Raw genomic sequence first — 17,834 nt, 5'->3', positions numbered from 1 at the left:
CCCACAGAAAAAAGTCCAGCGGCGTTATATCAGGTGATCTGGGTGGCCAAGGAATTGGACCTCCTCGCCCAATCCATCTTCCTGTAAAATGGTCATTCAAAGAACTACGAACGATGATACCCTAATGAGGTGGTGCACCATCTTGTTGCAAAAAGACATGTGGCTGAAGCTCTTCTAGTTGTGGAAATACGAAGTTTTCCAACATGTCTAAGTATACGACTGATGAGTTTGTCTTTTCTGTAAAAAAGAAAGCTACCTCTCGTGAAACTGACTATCGACTTGATATTCTCCGTGCGACGAAGGGGGCACACGTGAAAGTTCATTGACAAGGGTCATGAAACTTTTTGAGTCTATCTAACCATTAATGTTATTAATTTTAATGTATCTTTATTATTTTATGAGTTATTAAACATCAAAATGGGTCCGGGACTTTATAAACACCCTGTATAATTCCAATCTTATTATGCAATTTTAACACTTTTTATTTTTCTATACATCTGTAACATTATGGTACTTGAAAGTTTAATAATTAGATTTCCTTCCCTTTCTTTTTTAAAAATCTTTAAACTCTATAAATCTAGTCTATATTTTTCAGCTTTTTGTCAGACTTCATGAAACTAGCAGCTTTTTTTTAAATTTTTGACGCTGATTCTGAAAAGGACTTATGTTATTGTCAATCACATCAGAGTTTCTTAAAAAATAGTTATTTTAATAATTTTTAATCAATGCAATCTGGAATCTACAATCGTTTAATAAATTAAAATTTAAAAGTTATGTACCAATTTTTATTATTTTTTTACACTCAATTGAATAGAACAAATTACATTCTGATAAGGAGCATTTATTTTAAAGTTGTGAGTAATTTTATGTGAGGAAAATGTCTAAGAGAGAATGATTTGAAATAATACTTTTAAAATAAGTTGAGTATAATATCTCCTATATAACTTATAATACCGAGCAGAATAAAACTAATAGTTAGTTGTTACAAGCACTTGTTTAAATATAAATACACATCCCATAGGATGAAACTCAAAATAATGCATATTACTTTCAACAATAAATGTTTTTATTTGCAATTGATTTTATTCAATTCAGGATTAAAATTGCATACTATACTGACTTATTTCTAAAATATTTAAGATTTCCGAAATTCGCACATTTTTGAAGTAGTGAACCATAAACAGCTGCATGAAAAAGCTCATAACCTTGAAACAAATTGTCATATAAACTTGAAATCGGATTTAATTTAATTCTGCCCAATATTCTAATAAGTAATAACAATCTGCTTAGTAAATAATTAACGTGGGTAAAATGCGAGAAAATAACATGTAATGAAAATAGCAGTTTTCTGATCAAACATGAAGAAGTGAGCTAGTACAGTTACTAGTTTTCAATTATCAAATATCTAGCAAACTATTGTTATCAACAATTACACAAATTTTGTAGTTTATTAGGAGACATTAGTTTTTCTTTTAGGTATAAATTCAGAACTATATCCTAGGGGAAGGCTGAGCAGTAGCTTGCTTGTCTCTTCCTCTGCGCCGCCGCGCATGTGCTATTTACAGCCTAGGCCATCTCAGTAATATCAGGGAACTGTGGATAAGCTCTGTAAATATATATATATATATATATATATATATATATATATATATATATATATATATATATATATATATATATATATATATATATATATATATAAAACAATAATATAAACTTTGCAACAAATATCCAAACGATAAGCATACAGCTATACTAGAATTTCAAAGCAAAATTGCTATTTTAAAAATCTTTCAATTTTCAATGATTTATTTATAAGAGAAATTGTGAACATTTTTCTCAATTAATCAGCGTGCATACTGCTACGTTAAAACATATACATTTAAGCAAAATAAAAAGAATAGTTCTATTTGACTGAACTACAAACACTAAAATATACTGTGCATAACCTGCTGTAACGATTCACCAGTAATGTTACCCTAAACAGTGACGAGAAATATTTCGGTTATTCTCGCTTATTGCTAAGCCTACAACGATAGCCTCTAAGAATATCCTCCAACTTAAATTATTTAAGATCAGGACGCGTCGTTAAAACAAAAATAATGAAATTTAAGTTTCAAAATTGAAGCATATTTGATTAAAAGTGATAAAACTAAATTAATAAATGTCAAGCACACTTACCGAATTTCGAATAGACTTTCGATTGTCAACACACACGCCATTTGCCGGCTCGCATGGAACTCTGGGAAGTGAGCTAGTTAATATGAAGTGTACTTTAAGCAACATTAAAACAAGCTTAGGTATAAATAAAATGACTTCAACACCTCAATCAATACCTCACTCTCTTTAGTTGAAATAAGGTATATTTTTTTATACCTCATAAATACCTCAATATCGTTAGTAGAAAAAAGGTATATTTTTTATACCTCGTAATTACCTCACTCTCGTTAGTTGAAATAAGGTTGATTTTTTTATACCTCATAAATACCTCTTTTGTTACAAGTGTAAGAAAAACAACCTCGTATACCTTAAAAATCATCTTATCAGTCTGGATGATTTGAAGTGAATTTAAAACAACCTCAAAATAAGCTTAGGTATAAATAAAATGACTTCATATACCTCAATAAATACCTTTTTATCGTTAGTTGAAATAAGGTAAAAATTTTATACCTCAAAAATACCTCTTTTGTTACAAGTGTAAGAAAATAAGCCTGGTGTACCTTAAAAATCACCTTATCAGTCTGGTTGATTTGAAGTGAATTTTAAACAACCTCAAAACAAGCTGAAGTATATATAAATCAACCTCGTACACCTTAATTACAACCTTTACGAGGTATAATTTTTATTGCTGTTTTCTCTGCAACCTTAAATATACCTCAAATATACCTCAAAACAACCTTAATACCTCAAAAATACCTCAAATCAACCTTAAATATACCTTAAATTTTCATAAGGGTATATACGTTCAACACAAAGCTAATTCTTCTTTATTTGGTAGTGCAGTATTTTTTTTAAAAATCCAATCAACACTGTTTTTTTTTTTTTTAATTTATGAGTGCTAATATATTTGGTATATTTTAGAATGAAGAAAAAATATCATTCATGGGAAGAATGTATGAGCCTAAGGGAAGTTAAGGTATAGTTTTTTTTCTTATCCAAACTGTTAAGAACACAATAATATTCATTGCTGTTAATCAGTATTTGTTAATTCAGTTTGATTGCATCTATTTTAGTCTCTGCAAAAATTGAGTCATGCAAACTTAGTGAAATTGAAAGAAGTTATAAGAGAAGATAATACTTTATACTTTGTGTTTGAGTACATGAAAGAAAATTTGTATCAGCTCATTAAGGGGAGGTAAGATTACATTAAATCTTTATTGAAACATATTATTAACTAAGATGCAAAAAAAAAAAAAATTTAAAATTTTTTAGCTAATAGACAAAATGTTAGACCAAATAGTAGACTCATTTATTAATGCAATTTCAATATTTATCAAAGGAAAGTGCTGTGTGTAGTCTTAATGAGAGTTTATTTTGTTATTACTAACATATTGCCAAGGTATTATTGAAGTATGTGTCCCTAAGTTACTATTTTCCAACAGTATGTTTAATAAATTTTTAAATTTTGCTAAATTAAGATTTGAAATCATTATTGTCAAAAAGTTCAAGTATTTCAAACATCGTTCTTGTTTTTTATTTAAATACAAATGCCAAATTGGAATATTATTAATAGTACTTGCATATTATTGTTCTATTTTATTTAATTCATTTGACCATAAATAATAAATGAGTGTTGTGCTCGCCTTTTTTTTTTTTGTTCTTGTTGGATCCATATAAGGTAAGGTAGATTAATTGTTCTTTAAGTTATTCAGCGCTGCCCCCTCTTTTAGAAAATGAACTAAAGGGGTTCCCTCTTCAAAAGAAGATACTATTGCTTTGGAGCACCATTTTTTATTTTTTATGGACTGTGACAAGACATATTTCGCTTGTAACACTTTCAGTCTAGTTTATGGGTTTTATTTATGGGTTCCTTTGCTGTTGATGTGACCGGACATTCTCCCTTCATAACACTGTAGTAGTTAAATTATTGAAACATAATATTCAGCTTAAATAAATTCTATTGTAAATATTTATTCTTGATGATCATTCTTTCACGTCTGAAATTGGAAATTTAATAGTTACAGGACATATTCCAATAGTTACATAGTTTAATAAAGAGGAAAATTTTTTTTTCTTGGTCTAGTATTAAAAGAAAATGGCAGCTTCAAAACTGCATATAGATAATAAAATTTAAAATCCACAAGCATGATAATAGACTTTTCATTTAAGTAATATTTCTACAATTTTAAACACTATTTAAAATAATATGATGTTTAACGTTATTTAGTTCAAAATAATTCAGTAGAAATAAGTAATAAATTTGATACTTTATTTTTCAGGGATAATCCATTTCCAGAAAATGTGATAAAAAATATACTTTATCAGATTTTGCAAGGCTTAGCTTTTATGCACAAACATGGCTTCTTTCATCGAGACATCAAGCCTGAAAATTTACTATGTATGGGACCAGATCTTATAAAAATAGCTGATTTTGGCCTTGCACGGGAGATTCGTTCCCGGCCGCCTTATACTGACTATGTTTCTACTAGATGGTATGCATTTATCTGATCCATATTTCTCAAACAATCATATGCTTTGTGATTGTCTTAATTTTCTTGAATTTTTAATATGGCTTTTATATTGCTAATTAATTTGTGATGAATATTACAAAATGCATTCTAGATTCAGTGTTCTGTAAACCAGAAAAGAAAGGCTTAAATAATGTCAAATATTAATTTAATTTAGGCAAAAGGGATAATAAGGGCAGAATCTTAGGATTACCAAACCGGTACTAATTTATATGCTCTAGGAAAAAAAGTTTAATTTTGCTTTTACTTTTGTTTTATTTTTGCTATGTTTGTTTACTATTTATTTTTAAGCTCACTGTTAAAATTATTGTACATACAAAAACATAATTTGTTAAGAACTTATAGGTGATGTGTATAAAAATGTGAAGAGTATTGTTTGAATAATATGTATACTTTTATGATTATATAGTTACAGCTAAAAACAAATATTTTATTATTGTTAAACTCTGCTAAAAATTTATATTTTCATTATTTTTATTTAAAATTAGAGATGTAATTTGTTTTATTAGTCATATTCTAGCCTTATAGAGTTATGAGCCCCAATGCAATTTTACTTATTTCTCCTTCTTTTATCTCAGGTCCTATATAAAAATGCTAGTTACATATATTTGTATAATTTAAGCTTATTCACTTAAAAGTTTCCAGGAAATCTAATACTGCTACTTTGTTTGTAGTCGTACTACATAAAGTGCGGCTTTGAGGAGAACTCCTCCAGACTGAAAGTTTCGGGATGTCTGCTGCTATGGTAACAAGCGAGAGCACATTTCTATTGGGGGTGAAAAGGAATAAAGAAGGTGTTGATTGGTTTACTCACGACAACCAATGGTATGATTAAGACAAAACTATTCATCTCACACCCCTATTTGAAGTGTCCTTTCCTCGTAACTATAGTACCCACCATGACACGAGACATGTGTCTGGAGGAGTTCTCCTGAAAGCGGCACTATACAAGAAGCTGTTTACACTTATTGTAAATTGTTTTGATAGTTATATTCTTTGAAAAAAAAAATGTATTTCTTGCAGTGATGTGTTTCTAAACCATAGTCTTTGTTCAAATGTTTTATAAAAGTAATTTTTCATAGCATTGTTGCTGATTTTATTTTTTGCTAAATCTGATTTTATTTTACTCTTCCAAGATCCAGTCAAATATTTATATTGCGTAAATAATTGCTTGATTAAGTTCAAATTGTTTTGTTATACAACTATTAAAAGGTGAAGTTATTTACCTTTTATTAAATAATTGATGGTATGGTTTGATTATTATCACATAATCCAGAAATTAAGTTTCATTTTTACTTTGGAATTGCTATGTTTATTAGTACAAGCATATGCTTTCTTTCTGCTGAGGTATTGGCAAGCCAGAAAAAACATTCTCAGAATGCTGACTTATGTAATGTTTGTTGGATGAGAATTTCAGATGCTTAAAACTATCAAGTATTTAGTCATGTGCCAGAACTCTGTCAGTCTTCTGATTTCTCAATGAGAAGAGCACCACTACTTATGAAATTCTCAAATAAATTTGAAAAGTGTACAGACCCAGTGGGATTAGTGAATCCATAGTCAGATGGTGGGTGCACCGATTTCATAAAGGATGTGAAAATGTTTATGATGACAAACAAATGATCGGTGTGCCCATCTCAATATATGGCACAACCCCCGATAGTCTGGATAACGCATTGAATAACTTTCATGTTTTCAAACACTTGCAAAGACATGGAAGATTTCAGATCCATTGTTACTCAATGGTTGCAATCGCGGATTGTATCACTCTTTGCTCGAAGCAAATACTTATTCCCCATTAAGATAAATGGCCTGTTAGTCTGTTATAATAGTATAGTCTGCTATAATAGTAAATAATAGTCTGTTACTTGCAGTTCATTATTTAATAAAGTTTCATTTATTATTTTCTTTTTTTGTGTTGCTAATTTGAACTTACTTTCTGAATTATCTGATTCAATTTAAAAAGTTTTATTAAATTCTCTTGACTGTTATGTTTTGTTATTATCTTAGGTATCGAGCTCCTGAAGTTCTCCTTAGAGCAACAAATTATAATTCTCCCATTGATATGTGGGCTGTTGGATGCATAATGGCTGAGCTTTATAACCTTAAACCGCTATTTCCTGGAAGAACTGAAATCGATCAAATATTTAGAATATGCTCACTTCTAGGAACACCAGATCAAGTATGTTAATGTTTGCTTAATGATTATTACCTATTTTTGTTGTAATTATTGTATATTTCGTTTGATGCAAGATTATTAAATACTTTTTTAAAGCTTTTCCGATTAAATGAAAATGAAAGGAACATTTGTGACTTTTGAGTTTCTGAAATTAAAGAATAAAAAAAAGAGCATAAGGGAAGGTTTTTAATATCTAGTTGTAAGTCATCTAGTTTTGCATATCTAGTTGTTGCACATTTAGTTGTAAGTTTAGCTGTATGATCAGAGATATTTCATTTCACCATTAAAATAAATTATATACTGTCTAAAAAATTTGCAGTAATATTTTTAATAATTTTATTAACCTTCTGCTAATGCTGGTTAGTTGAACCAGAAATGACAGGTTTCACCTTGTAAGTTAAAGCAAAGAGTTAAATGAAACAATAAAGATATTTTTTATGAAAAATTCAAAGTAATCACTGATACTTATTAATGAAAAAATGCCTAAAATTCATGAAATATTAAAAATTAAAAACTTTTTTATTGTTAAGTATTGAAATAAATTTAAAATACTGATAAAAATATAAATTTTTAATTTATATTTAACATATGAATAATATATTTAAATTAATTATTTGCTGAAAAATATGGAATAGATAAATAGATTTTATGTGTGTCACTAACTGGGATAATCTGAACCTCTTGTTATGAATTTATTTAATTTTGAATTTTTAAGCAGAGAGATTTGTCTGATGATATATTTAAAATAATTATTCAGTGAAAAATCTGGAATATATATTATAGATAGATGTTATGTGTGTAACTTGTGGAATAACCTGAACCTCTTATTGTGATTTTTTAAAATTTTGAATTTTTTAACAGAGAGATTGGCCAGATGGATTTATCTTAGCGTCTGAAATGAATTTTAAATTCCCTCAGTTTGTTGAAATGCCAATTCCATCATTAGTTCGTAATGCCAGTCAAGATGGTTGTGTTTTGTTAAAAGATTTGCTTCGATGGAATCCTGATAAAAGACCAACCGCTGTTATGGTAAGTAAAAAAATACATTTAGTATTATCTAACTGTGAACTTGATCGACATTTTCAGCAATGTAATTTTTAACAAAATGAATTGTTTCATATTATTCTTAATGCATTATTTCTCTCTTTAAACTTAGAAGTTTTATATCATAATCTTATTAATTTGAATTTATTAGATGAAATAAAAATGCTTATATCAGATTGTAGTTCTATATTTAGTAATTAAAAGAACAAAAATGTTTATAAGATACTTTAGTTTTATCATTAAACATAATTATAACTATATATATAGCATGTTATAATTAAATTGAAGATCATAACATGCTATGCTTAGGTAACTTCCTTTTATAATTAAAGAAGTGATTAATGTTTCTATTTATAACTTATTATTTTTTTTTTGAATAAAGTGACAAAAAGAATAATGAAAAATGATTATTCTTATTTTTTTTATTAATAATAAAACACTTAAAAAATATAATTTTAATTTATTAAATAAAATTAATAGGAGTAAGTCAGAAAATAATTCTGTATTTAGTTAAATAAAAAGAACGAAAATGTTAATTAGAAACTATAAGCCTACCATCAGAGCCGGATTATACCTTTCGTAGGCCCTAGGCACAGAGCCGGATTATACCTTTCGTAGGCCCTAGGCATAGCCGTTTTTGGGCCCTCCCCTCCTTCCCCCACTCCTCCCTTCTTTTCAAAATATATGCTAAAATTTTCTTGCATATTTTTTTTAACATTTTTATTAATATGGATTTTAATTTACGAATTTGTTTATTGAACTTTATCTGCAATACCGACATACTGCCGATATTGCAGTTGATATCGATAATACCATTATGATTAGTTCGATCGATAACTATGTAAACACTTCACTTCAACAATACAACAACAAACCAGCAAATAAAACAGTGAAATTGATAGTGAGATTAATTACAAGAAATATTTATACAGTAGAGAACCAATTATCTGGGATGCTCGGGACCATCGCTATCCCGGATGTCTGAATTTCCCAGTTTTCTGGATCGACCAAAAAGTGTCATTAATCGATGTTTTATCAAACCCGAATTACAAGGAAATTACACAAAAATTTGTCAGAATCTGAGATTAAACTAAAAGCGCAAAATTTGGTGAAAATTTACTCACCCGATTTAGAGAAAAACTTTGTAGATGAATTTTTACTATTTTCAAATTTATATGAACATAAATCTACACAAGAAATGTTGAAGGCTCAAATTAAAGATAAACTTGTGAATACTTTTCCTAACGTTCACATTGCATTAAGAATATATTTGTCGATTCTTGGATCAAATGCAGAAGGAGAAAGATCTTTCTCCATATTAAAATTGATAAAAAATTATTTGCGTTCAACAATGAATCAAGATCGTTTGGCATCGCTCGCACTTATGTCTATTGAATTATGTTGCACTTATGTCTACGACATTTTGCATAGTTTGGAATTCGACAGCATAATACAAGATTTCGTTGAATCCAAAAATCACAAAAAAGTAATATATTAGATCATAAGATTCTGCAAAATAATTTATTACCTAAAAATATTATATTTTTATTTGTATCTTCATAATTTTGTGCAAAATACACTTGTTGTTTTTAAAGCTAAATTATTTTTGTCAACAAATTTTTTTCGTAGACCCCTGAATTTCGTAGGCCCTAGGCACGTGCCTAGTGTGCCTATAGGTTAATCCGGCCCTGCCTACCATCAAACATAATTATAAACTCAATATATCAAAATGAAAAAAGTGATATAAGTTAAACAATATCATATTAGGATTGAAAATGTAATTGGTGCTTCCCTTAATATGTTATTATTATTCTTTTGAATAAAATGACAGAAATAATAATTATAAATTCTTTGGCATGGATCTCTGGTTGTTATTTGGTTAATCAATTATTTGATTGAAAAATCAGCTATTTTTTGTTGCTTTTTCAGTGATTCTAAACTTATTGTACAATCCTTTTCTTTGAAATGTTATGGAGATTGATTGACGAGAACGAGACACTGTTAATCAACAAGCATATTTTTGTTTCGAATAAGCCAAAAATTAGTAGTTACACTTTTTTTAAACTTTTTGATGAAATTGTGTAGAGTTTAGCAAAATCTACTGCATTCAAAGTGAAACCTAATTTTAATTGCCAATAATCTTTAATTTAAAGAAGAAAATTTTTTAAAACTATTTTTTAAATATAATCAAGATACATTTATTTAAGAGCATTTTTAATTCTAAAACAATATTTATATGTGTTTTTTAGTGAAATATATACTAATTTAAGAACTATACCCACTTTACCCCACTCTAGGGTAAAGTGGGTATATCAAAACATGTTCTTTTAAATGCATTACTGTAAGAAAGCAATCAAATAAGATAGGTATACTATGCTTCATATTTGATTTATATGAATCTATTAATATAAAATGGATCAAAATTTTTGGTAAAATAAATTTTATAGTTTGGTTTTAGAGCATTCTTTCTTTCTTTCTTTTTTTTTTAAAAAAAAAGGTTTATTTTATACCCACTTTATCTTCTGAACCTATCTCATTAAATTTTGCTATTTTATGCAGGGGGTTCTTTAATTACTTTTGCTACTTTTTTTACTTCAACATTTATATTTTAGGCTGCTCGTTACATATACTTTCAAAATGGTCTGAAACCAATGTCGCATACCAATCGTCGTGTGTCTGCTTTTAATCGCCATCTTCCAGAATCTTACCAAGAGAATGTACCTAAACTGAAAGCACTAGAGGTTTGAATAAATTATCATTTAAATTAAATTAAACGCATATTACTTTTCTAAAAATTAGTATTGTTTATTTTGGCCCACTGTTTTATTAAATACAATACAAGTACAATGTCACCAACCAAAATAGTTGGCTTTCAAAATAAAAATTTCTAATGAATTTTATTTTCGCAACAACCATTTGCAGTCTATATTAGTGATACTCAATAGCAAAAGTTAAATCTGTAACTAATTGTTATTTAACAATTGGTTAAAGGTTCAAAAAGTACTAAAATTGTAAAGCGAGTATTATTATTTTTTTTATTCATTTAACTATATAGTATAACACTTTGCATCCAGTCACAAAATGTCAGTAAATATATGTGAAGCCAATGTATAATTTTATATTTAAATTAATTTAAGTACTATTTGATAGTATACATGCAATTAAACAAAAAACTAACAGTTCCTAAACATATATTATACATAAAATATTGAGAAGCTTATATAAAAATATTAATTAATTTGAATATACTCAAGTGATTTGAGTCAAAATCTAAATATATATATACACAGATATTGTTGCAGTTCATATTATTTTTACTCTTGGTTATTTATAAAATATTTTTTAGACATCAAAAATGTACATTTTATGAATAAGGTATTTTAGAATTATTAATAAGGTGTACTACTTTTCATACTATTGCTCTCATAGTATGTTTTTGAATGATGTTATGGCTATTTTACCAGACTTTGAAGAATCCTTCTGTTTATTTTAGAATGTTATGTATGAGAGCAATGGTGAAGCTTTGATCTCCATATAATATGTTGTTGCTGGAATACTTTACTTTTTTTTGTTTTCATATTTTTAACCTAAAAGAATGTACCTTTTCAGAAATTAATTATTCTAGAGAAACTTCTACTTCCAATATCTTCACAAGTTTCTTCGTCTTGTTACACATTATTTGATAACTGTGTTTAAATTTATAGAGTATAATATTCATTTTATTCAAAATTCCAAATAAGTTGTTATAATTTAATTTAAAGTAGTTTGCATGGCTTTAAGCTTTTTATAATAAAATTTTGCTGCTTTTGCTTAAAATGATATAATTATTGTGAAAAGTACTTAATAGCTAAATTGACAACACATATTGAAATACAGTGGACGAATTATAAGTGTTGTTGAGAATATATTTATTTACAAAAATCAAAACAACTATTAAAAATGAATAAAAATGTATGTATCTATATTTCTATAAAGAATTGTGTGTACACAATGATAAAAGAAAACATATTGTATTTCATTTTGATAAAGTGTATTATATTTTTATGCTATTAATTAAATGTAATATTGTTTATTACTAAGACACTTACTATAGATGTGCAATTTTCAGTAAAATGTTACTGCATATAACTTTTTTAAACTTGGATTTTCTTTTAATAATTCTTTTTATCATCTTAAAAACTTACTTACTGATTAAATTTCAATTTATAGGAAAAATCAGCATACAGAAAAAGATGGGGTGGAGACCAACTAGCACAAGAAAATACTGGCCCATCTGACTCTGAAAACAGCCTTATTGCTGATAAAGTGTAAACAAATAATATAATTCATTTTATAGGCTTACTATTATATTTATGAATGAATAAGTTGTTGTTTAATAATTTAAATTCATTGCATTCCATTTTGTATTATAAACTATTAAGTTGGAAAGCATGCTTCAACCATTTTTTATAATTTTAACATTTCACTCTTGCTTATATGTTTTTAGTATGATGTTTCTTTTTTTTTTTCAAGTTATTTTTCAGATCATTAAAATGTAATGTCAAGTTTAAAAAAAAAAAAAAAAAGAGCATTTTCGACACGCCCTATTTTTACTTTCTATCAATGTTTCAAGGCCAGAAAAGCTTCTCATAACATTTGTGTTGTGTATGAAGAGGATGGAAATTTTGACCTCAAAAACGTTCCTTGTTCTGGCCATCCAGTTACCTTTGATGAAAAGTGATAAAACCAACTTTTGGTTAAAAAAATTGTCAGCAAATGTTAAGGGACTTTGGCATAGAAAATGGAATGTTTCTATTATTTAAGCTTTTAAAATAATTAAAAAAAAAAGAAAAAAAAACTGAGAAAATAATTGCTAACCCAATATTTTGTTCCATATTTTTGTCAAGAACAATAATGTATGGAATTTTAAGTTTTAGTTGTGCTAAGTCTTGACTTTTCATGTAGGTACATGATAAAATTTTATTAATTTTACTTTAAACCTTTAAACAGGGTTCTTGCTGTCCTAAAATGTCCTAAAAAAGTGCTAAAATTTTTCCCCAACTTTTTTAGGACCTAAAAAGTGCTAAAATTTCTTCTGAGTGCTAAATATTTTTTATTTTGGCGTTTTGAAAATTTTTTTGAGTGATCGGATTCCTTAAATCGGTTTCCCTAAATCCTTAAATTCTGTTGCCTTCAGCTCTCCTGCTGCCTCCATCTTTTTAGAAGATTCTTGGGCTTTGGGGAAAGAAGTTCTTTCTTCTGAGATTTTATGGGCTTTAAAACTTGTAGAAAGCTACTACTCCTACAATTCTTCCAAAGACACTGGAAAATTATTTAGTACAATGTTTCCAGACAGTTCAATATTACATCATTTTACCTGCAGTGAATCTAAGTGTGCATATCTCTGTCATTTTGGACTTGCACCTCATTTTAGCATGCTACTTCTGAAGTGCATTGATAATGCCAAGTTTTATACATTGCTTTTTGATGAGTCTTTGAACAAAGCGACACAGCAGAAGCAGTTGGATATACATATCCACTTTTGGAACCCAGTAAAGAACATTGTAGAGACGTGATACTTAACATCAGCTTTTCTGGGCCATTCTGTAGCAGATGACCTTTTAGCCTGCTTTTATGCATCAGTCAAAAATGTAGACCTTAAGAAATTATTTCAGATTTCTATGGACGGTCCTGCTGTCAATTGGAAGTCTTATAATAATATTCAAGAAGATTTGTTAAAAGAACATGGTGTTCAATGCAATGCAATAGGAAGTTGTGGGCTTCATATTTTAAATAACGCATTCTACAAAGGTGAATCTGAAACAGAATGGCTCATTGGTTCCATCCTGAGCTCAATCTTCTATCTTTTTTAAAGATTCACCCACAAGAAAAGAAGATTTTATTAATCAATCAACTGAGAACAAATTACCACTAAAATTTTGTAACCACCGTTGGCTGGAAAATGCACCTGCAGCTGAAAGAGCAATATTGCTTTGGAATGATCTGAAATCTTATGTGAAAAATGTTGGCAAGTTTAGAAAAGTGAAATGTAAATCATTTTTAACTTTACAAGAAGCAATAAAAGGCAAATTAATTCTTGTTAAGCTGAACTTTTTCTTAAATGTGTCGGAGCTAGTTTCACCATTTTTAAAACTGTATCAAGCAGATCGGCCACTTTTACCTGGAGAAACTGTGCCATTTTAATTTTTGTGATGAAAAGAATTATGTCTCTCTGACAAAAATCAGTGTAGGTTTTAAAGGTGACCAAATTTTAAAGCAGTTGGCCTCAAAAGTTATTTCTGACCGGGATCATATTAATATAAAGAAAGATTGCAGAAAGTTTATCACCAAAATGTTAGAAACTTTACTAGAGAAATGTCCAATAAACTATTCTGTTGTTAGAAATGTTGCTTGCATCAATCCAAAATTAATGTCAGAAAACAAAAGCAAGTGTGTTCTAAAAATGAGAAACTTATTAAATTACTCAAGTCAAAAATAGAAAATTGAGGAAAAAGATTGTGACAAAATTAAGCTGCAATTTGCATCATGTATAGATTAATTATGTAATTTTTACTTCATGAATCGTGAAACACTTTATTTGTATTTTTTTAACATCATGTATAGATAAAGTATGTTATTTTTACTTTACATCAAGTGCTAATTTTTTTTTCTTAGTCCTAAAAAAGAACTAAAAAAGTCCTAATTTTTTTTGAAATAATTGAGCAAGAACCCTGTTAAAAGTATAGCCACTGATAAAAAAAATTATACATATTTTTTTAAAACTCTTTTAATGAATAAAGTAATGCAGCAGTATTAATTCGTATATTAGAAAGCATGCAATTAAAAATACATAAGCAGCTTTTATATTGTTTATTTTTACAAATATAATTTTATAAATGTCACTCAAATATAAATATACTTTCAGTATAGTTTTTTTATTATGTTTTGAATCAAAATTTAGCTTTATTTGTAGTTTGATATTTTTTAAAATATCTGATCTGCATAATTATTCAATTTATTTGAAACTGTAAATTAGTTTTAAAGGCAGCATTAGTTTAATTTTTACTGTATTAATTATGATGTATTACAATTATGTATGACAATCCAGATATAAAAGCTTTTTATTTAGTTGAAATGTGATATATAAATCTGTATTTGAGTAGAAGTATATGTTGCTTATTAATTATAAGTAATGATTAAATCTTTCTTATATAAATTTTTTGACGTTCTAAAAAAAAAAATTCTCATTAATTTAGAATGTTTTATGAACAATGCTGTTGACAAATTTTTCATATATGGGTCATTCTCACGAAAACTGTCATTTTTCAGTTCATAAAATCCCAAAAAAGTAAAGTGAATAAAAAGCTCTGAAACTTTCTATATTAATAGAAATATGTAATGGTATTATAAAGAAAGTATATATGCTATAAATTATACTTAATATTTAAATTAATTAATTTTTTAAATAATTAATTTATAATTATTAATTTAGAATAATTAATAATTAATTAATTTAATAAATAAATTAATTACTTTAATAAATCAATTTATTTTTCAAATTAATTAATATGTAAATTAATTATTTTCACTATTTAAAAAGTGAGGGACTGACAATAATAGTGAGGGAATGATATTTTATTTTAATACATGTTTTTATCTAAGTTACATCTACCTAAAGTTTGAAAATGATAACATACTAAGTATATCTAATATTTATTATAATTTAGTCTTATATATTTAATAGTTTTTACAGGTTTGGGAAATAAAATTGGCTGGCACAATTGAACAAAAAAAAATTTAATAATATACTCATCTTGAATCATTCCCTCACTTTATACACTAGTGAGGGAATGACGAATTCAATAAAATTTAAAAATAACAGTTAGGCTTTATTAATTTCTGAAGTCAATCACATACAATTATATTCATACAAGAAAGCAACATATAATTATCCACTTTCTCGATGAAGTTGTATTTTATTTTACTCTAAAAAACGACATGAGGGAATGACAAATGTAAAAAATTTTACCTGGTTTGATTCATTCAAATTTATTTCACAGCAAAGCTTCTTTAAGTTGAAGATGGAAACATACTGCAATTTTGTTCTATGATGCCAGTTGTTAACTTCTGAAGTTTTTATAAAAATATTTTTATTCTAAGATGATTGCAGGTGATAAGAACATTGTTGTGAGGGAATGACGCGAAACACTGGGGACAAAGTTTAAAATAGTGCTGTGTTAATATTTTTATCAGAAATTAAATTTAAAATTGATTTTCTGAATTCTATATTTCAATATTCTCAAATAAAAAACACAAATTTGTAAAAAAAATTTTTTTATTTCAGAAACAATTTTTTTCTTTTTTTAAATCAGCAGTGGGGACAAGTGAGGGAATGACATATTGGTATATTTTTATTACCTAAAATTAATAAAAAATAAAAATTGATAATTTTTTTTTATTCTTTTGTTAGCTTGCATTCTGAAGGACATTTTCCCTGAAAATTTTTTTTTCGTAAGTTGTAAAACAAACATAAAATATACTGGGGACATGAAAATGACTGTTTTTGTGAGAATGACCCATATGACATTTGATTTTGAATATCTAATATATAAATACCCCCTCCCCATTTTTTTATCATCATTAATGTATTTTTAATTTTCTGTTTCAATAACATCTAAAATATTATTTTTGCTATTTTTTCAAGCTGTAATGATTAGTTTGTATCAATCATATTCATGTGAATATGATTTTTATCTTTAATATATTACCATTTCTAACATGAATTTCTTGTAGCATTCTATCATATATATCATGAAAAATCCTCTAAATGTTTATTATTTTGAAATTTTTTTTACATGTATCTAATTTTTTTAAGAAAATGTGCTGATTTATGCCTTAAAGTTTTAATCTTCAAGTTCATGAAAAAAATTATTTGAATTTTTATATTCTATTTGCAGTATTGAAAGACAGCCATCCCATGATGTTACTAGATTTTCAGCTAAACAACAGTACATGAATAAACCAAGATATGTTTCTGGAAATATTTCAAGAAGTGTCCTATTTAATGAAGCACCAAGGTTAAAAATGAATGGTAATATCTTTTACTGCATTGCATAAGGTCAATCAGAGTTTTGAAGAACTTATTCCTAAATAATCTTTTTTATTTAAAGGTCATTTTAATAATTCATTTTCAAATTCATTTGAGCGACGCAACTCACAGCCTACTGTCAATGGTACTCCAGTACAAAAATCGGCCAGAAATTATGGACAGGCCTCAAACCCTGTGTTTTCAATACCTGGAAAAATTGATTGGAGTGCCAAGTAAGTATTAAAAAACCACATTATTATTTTGCTTAAAAAAAACTATTTGCACAAATGTGATGATTAAATGCATTAATATCCTTTGAAAAGTTTAAAAAAATATATATTAGAAATCATTTCTAACATTTTATTTGTGGCAACAAGTATCTAAAGAGCATTGCATTATGGTAGAACTTTCCAACAATATTTATTCAGAAACTGTTTTTTTTTTGTTTAATTCAATCAAAATTATCACAATCAATAGTGAAGTTGAGAATTCTGTGATTTTTAATATTTTGTTTAAAATCACATAATACTGTAATGAAATGTTATGCTAGTTTTTCCAAATGGAGTTAAATTTTATTTCATGAATTTTAAACTGTTATAAATGCATTTTTTATTAGTTTTCTAAAACAGTTTGTGTTAAACCATTCCAGTTATCATAAAATATGCTTACTGGAATGGTTTAATACAAAAATTATTTTCATACTAAATTAAAAAGTAATTATTTTCATACTAAACTATTTTTTTTAAATGCATTAATTAAAGTTTTGAATTTTTAACTAAGTTTTGAAGCGTCGAAAAAATAAGTAAATTTCATGTACTTATTTTTGCGACGCTTCAAAACTTAGTTGAATGCTTAT

At 27.1% G+C, this 17,834-nt stretch overlaps 1 protein-coding gene across 2 annotated transcripts in view; it reads left to right on the top strand.

The window, feature by feature from the left end:
- The window catches only part of LOC107438485 (serine/threonine-protein kinase dyf-5), a 30,244-nt gene that overhangs the window by 10,196 nt on the left and 2,214 nt on the right, over positions 1–17,834 (top strand). For both annotated transcript variants that reach the window (XM_016050791.5, XM_016050793.4), the window contains 9 exons: positions 3,082–3,136; positions 3,234–3,355; positions 4,440–4,652; positions 6,699–6,870; positions 7,729–7,896; positions 10,524–10,652; positions 12,121–12,218; positions 16,848–16,981; positions 17,061–17,211. In XM_016050791.5, coding sequence (XP_015906277.1) covers positions 3,082–3,136; positions 3,234–3,355; positions 4,440–4,652; positions 6,699–6,870; positions 7,729–7,896; positions 10,524–10,652; positions 12,121–12,218; positions 16,848–16,981; positions 17,061–17,211 — 1,242 coding nt within the window. The remainder of the gene's footprint in view (positions 1–3,081; positions 3,137–3,233; positions 3,356–4,439; positions 4,653–6,698; positions 6,871–7,728; positions 7,897–10,523; positions 10,653–12,120; positions 12,219–16,847; positions 16,982–17,060; positions 17,212–17,834) is intronic.

This window comes from Parasteatoda tepidariorum, chromosome 4, assembly GCF_982258835.1.
Source record: "Parasteatoda tepidariorum strain Cologne lab strain chromosome 4, Ptep-v5.0, whole genome shotgun sequence".
In the NCBI taxonomy this organism is placed as follows: domain Eukaryota; kingdom Metazoa; phylum Arthropoda; class Arachnida; order Araneae; family Theridiidae; genus Parasteatoda; species Parasteatoda tepidariorum.
The sequence above is the reverse complement of the archived record's forward strand: the minus strand, read 5'-3'. Positions and strand labels throughout refer to the sequence as shown.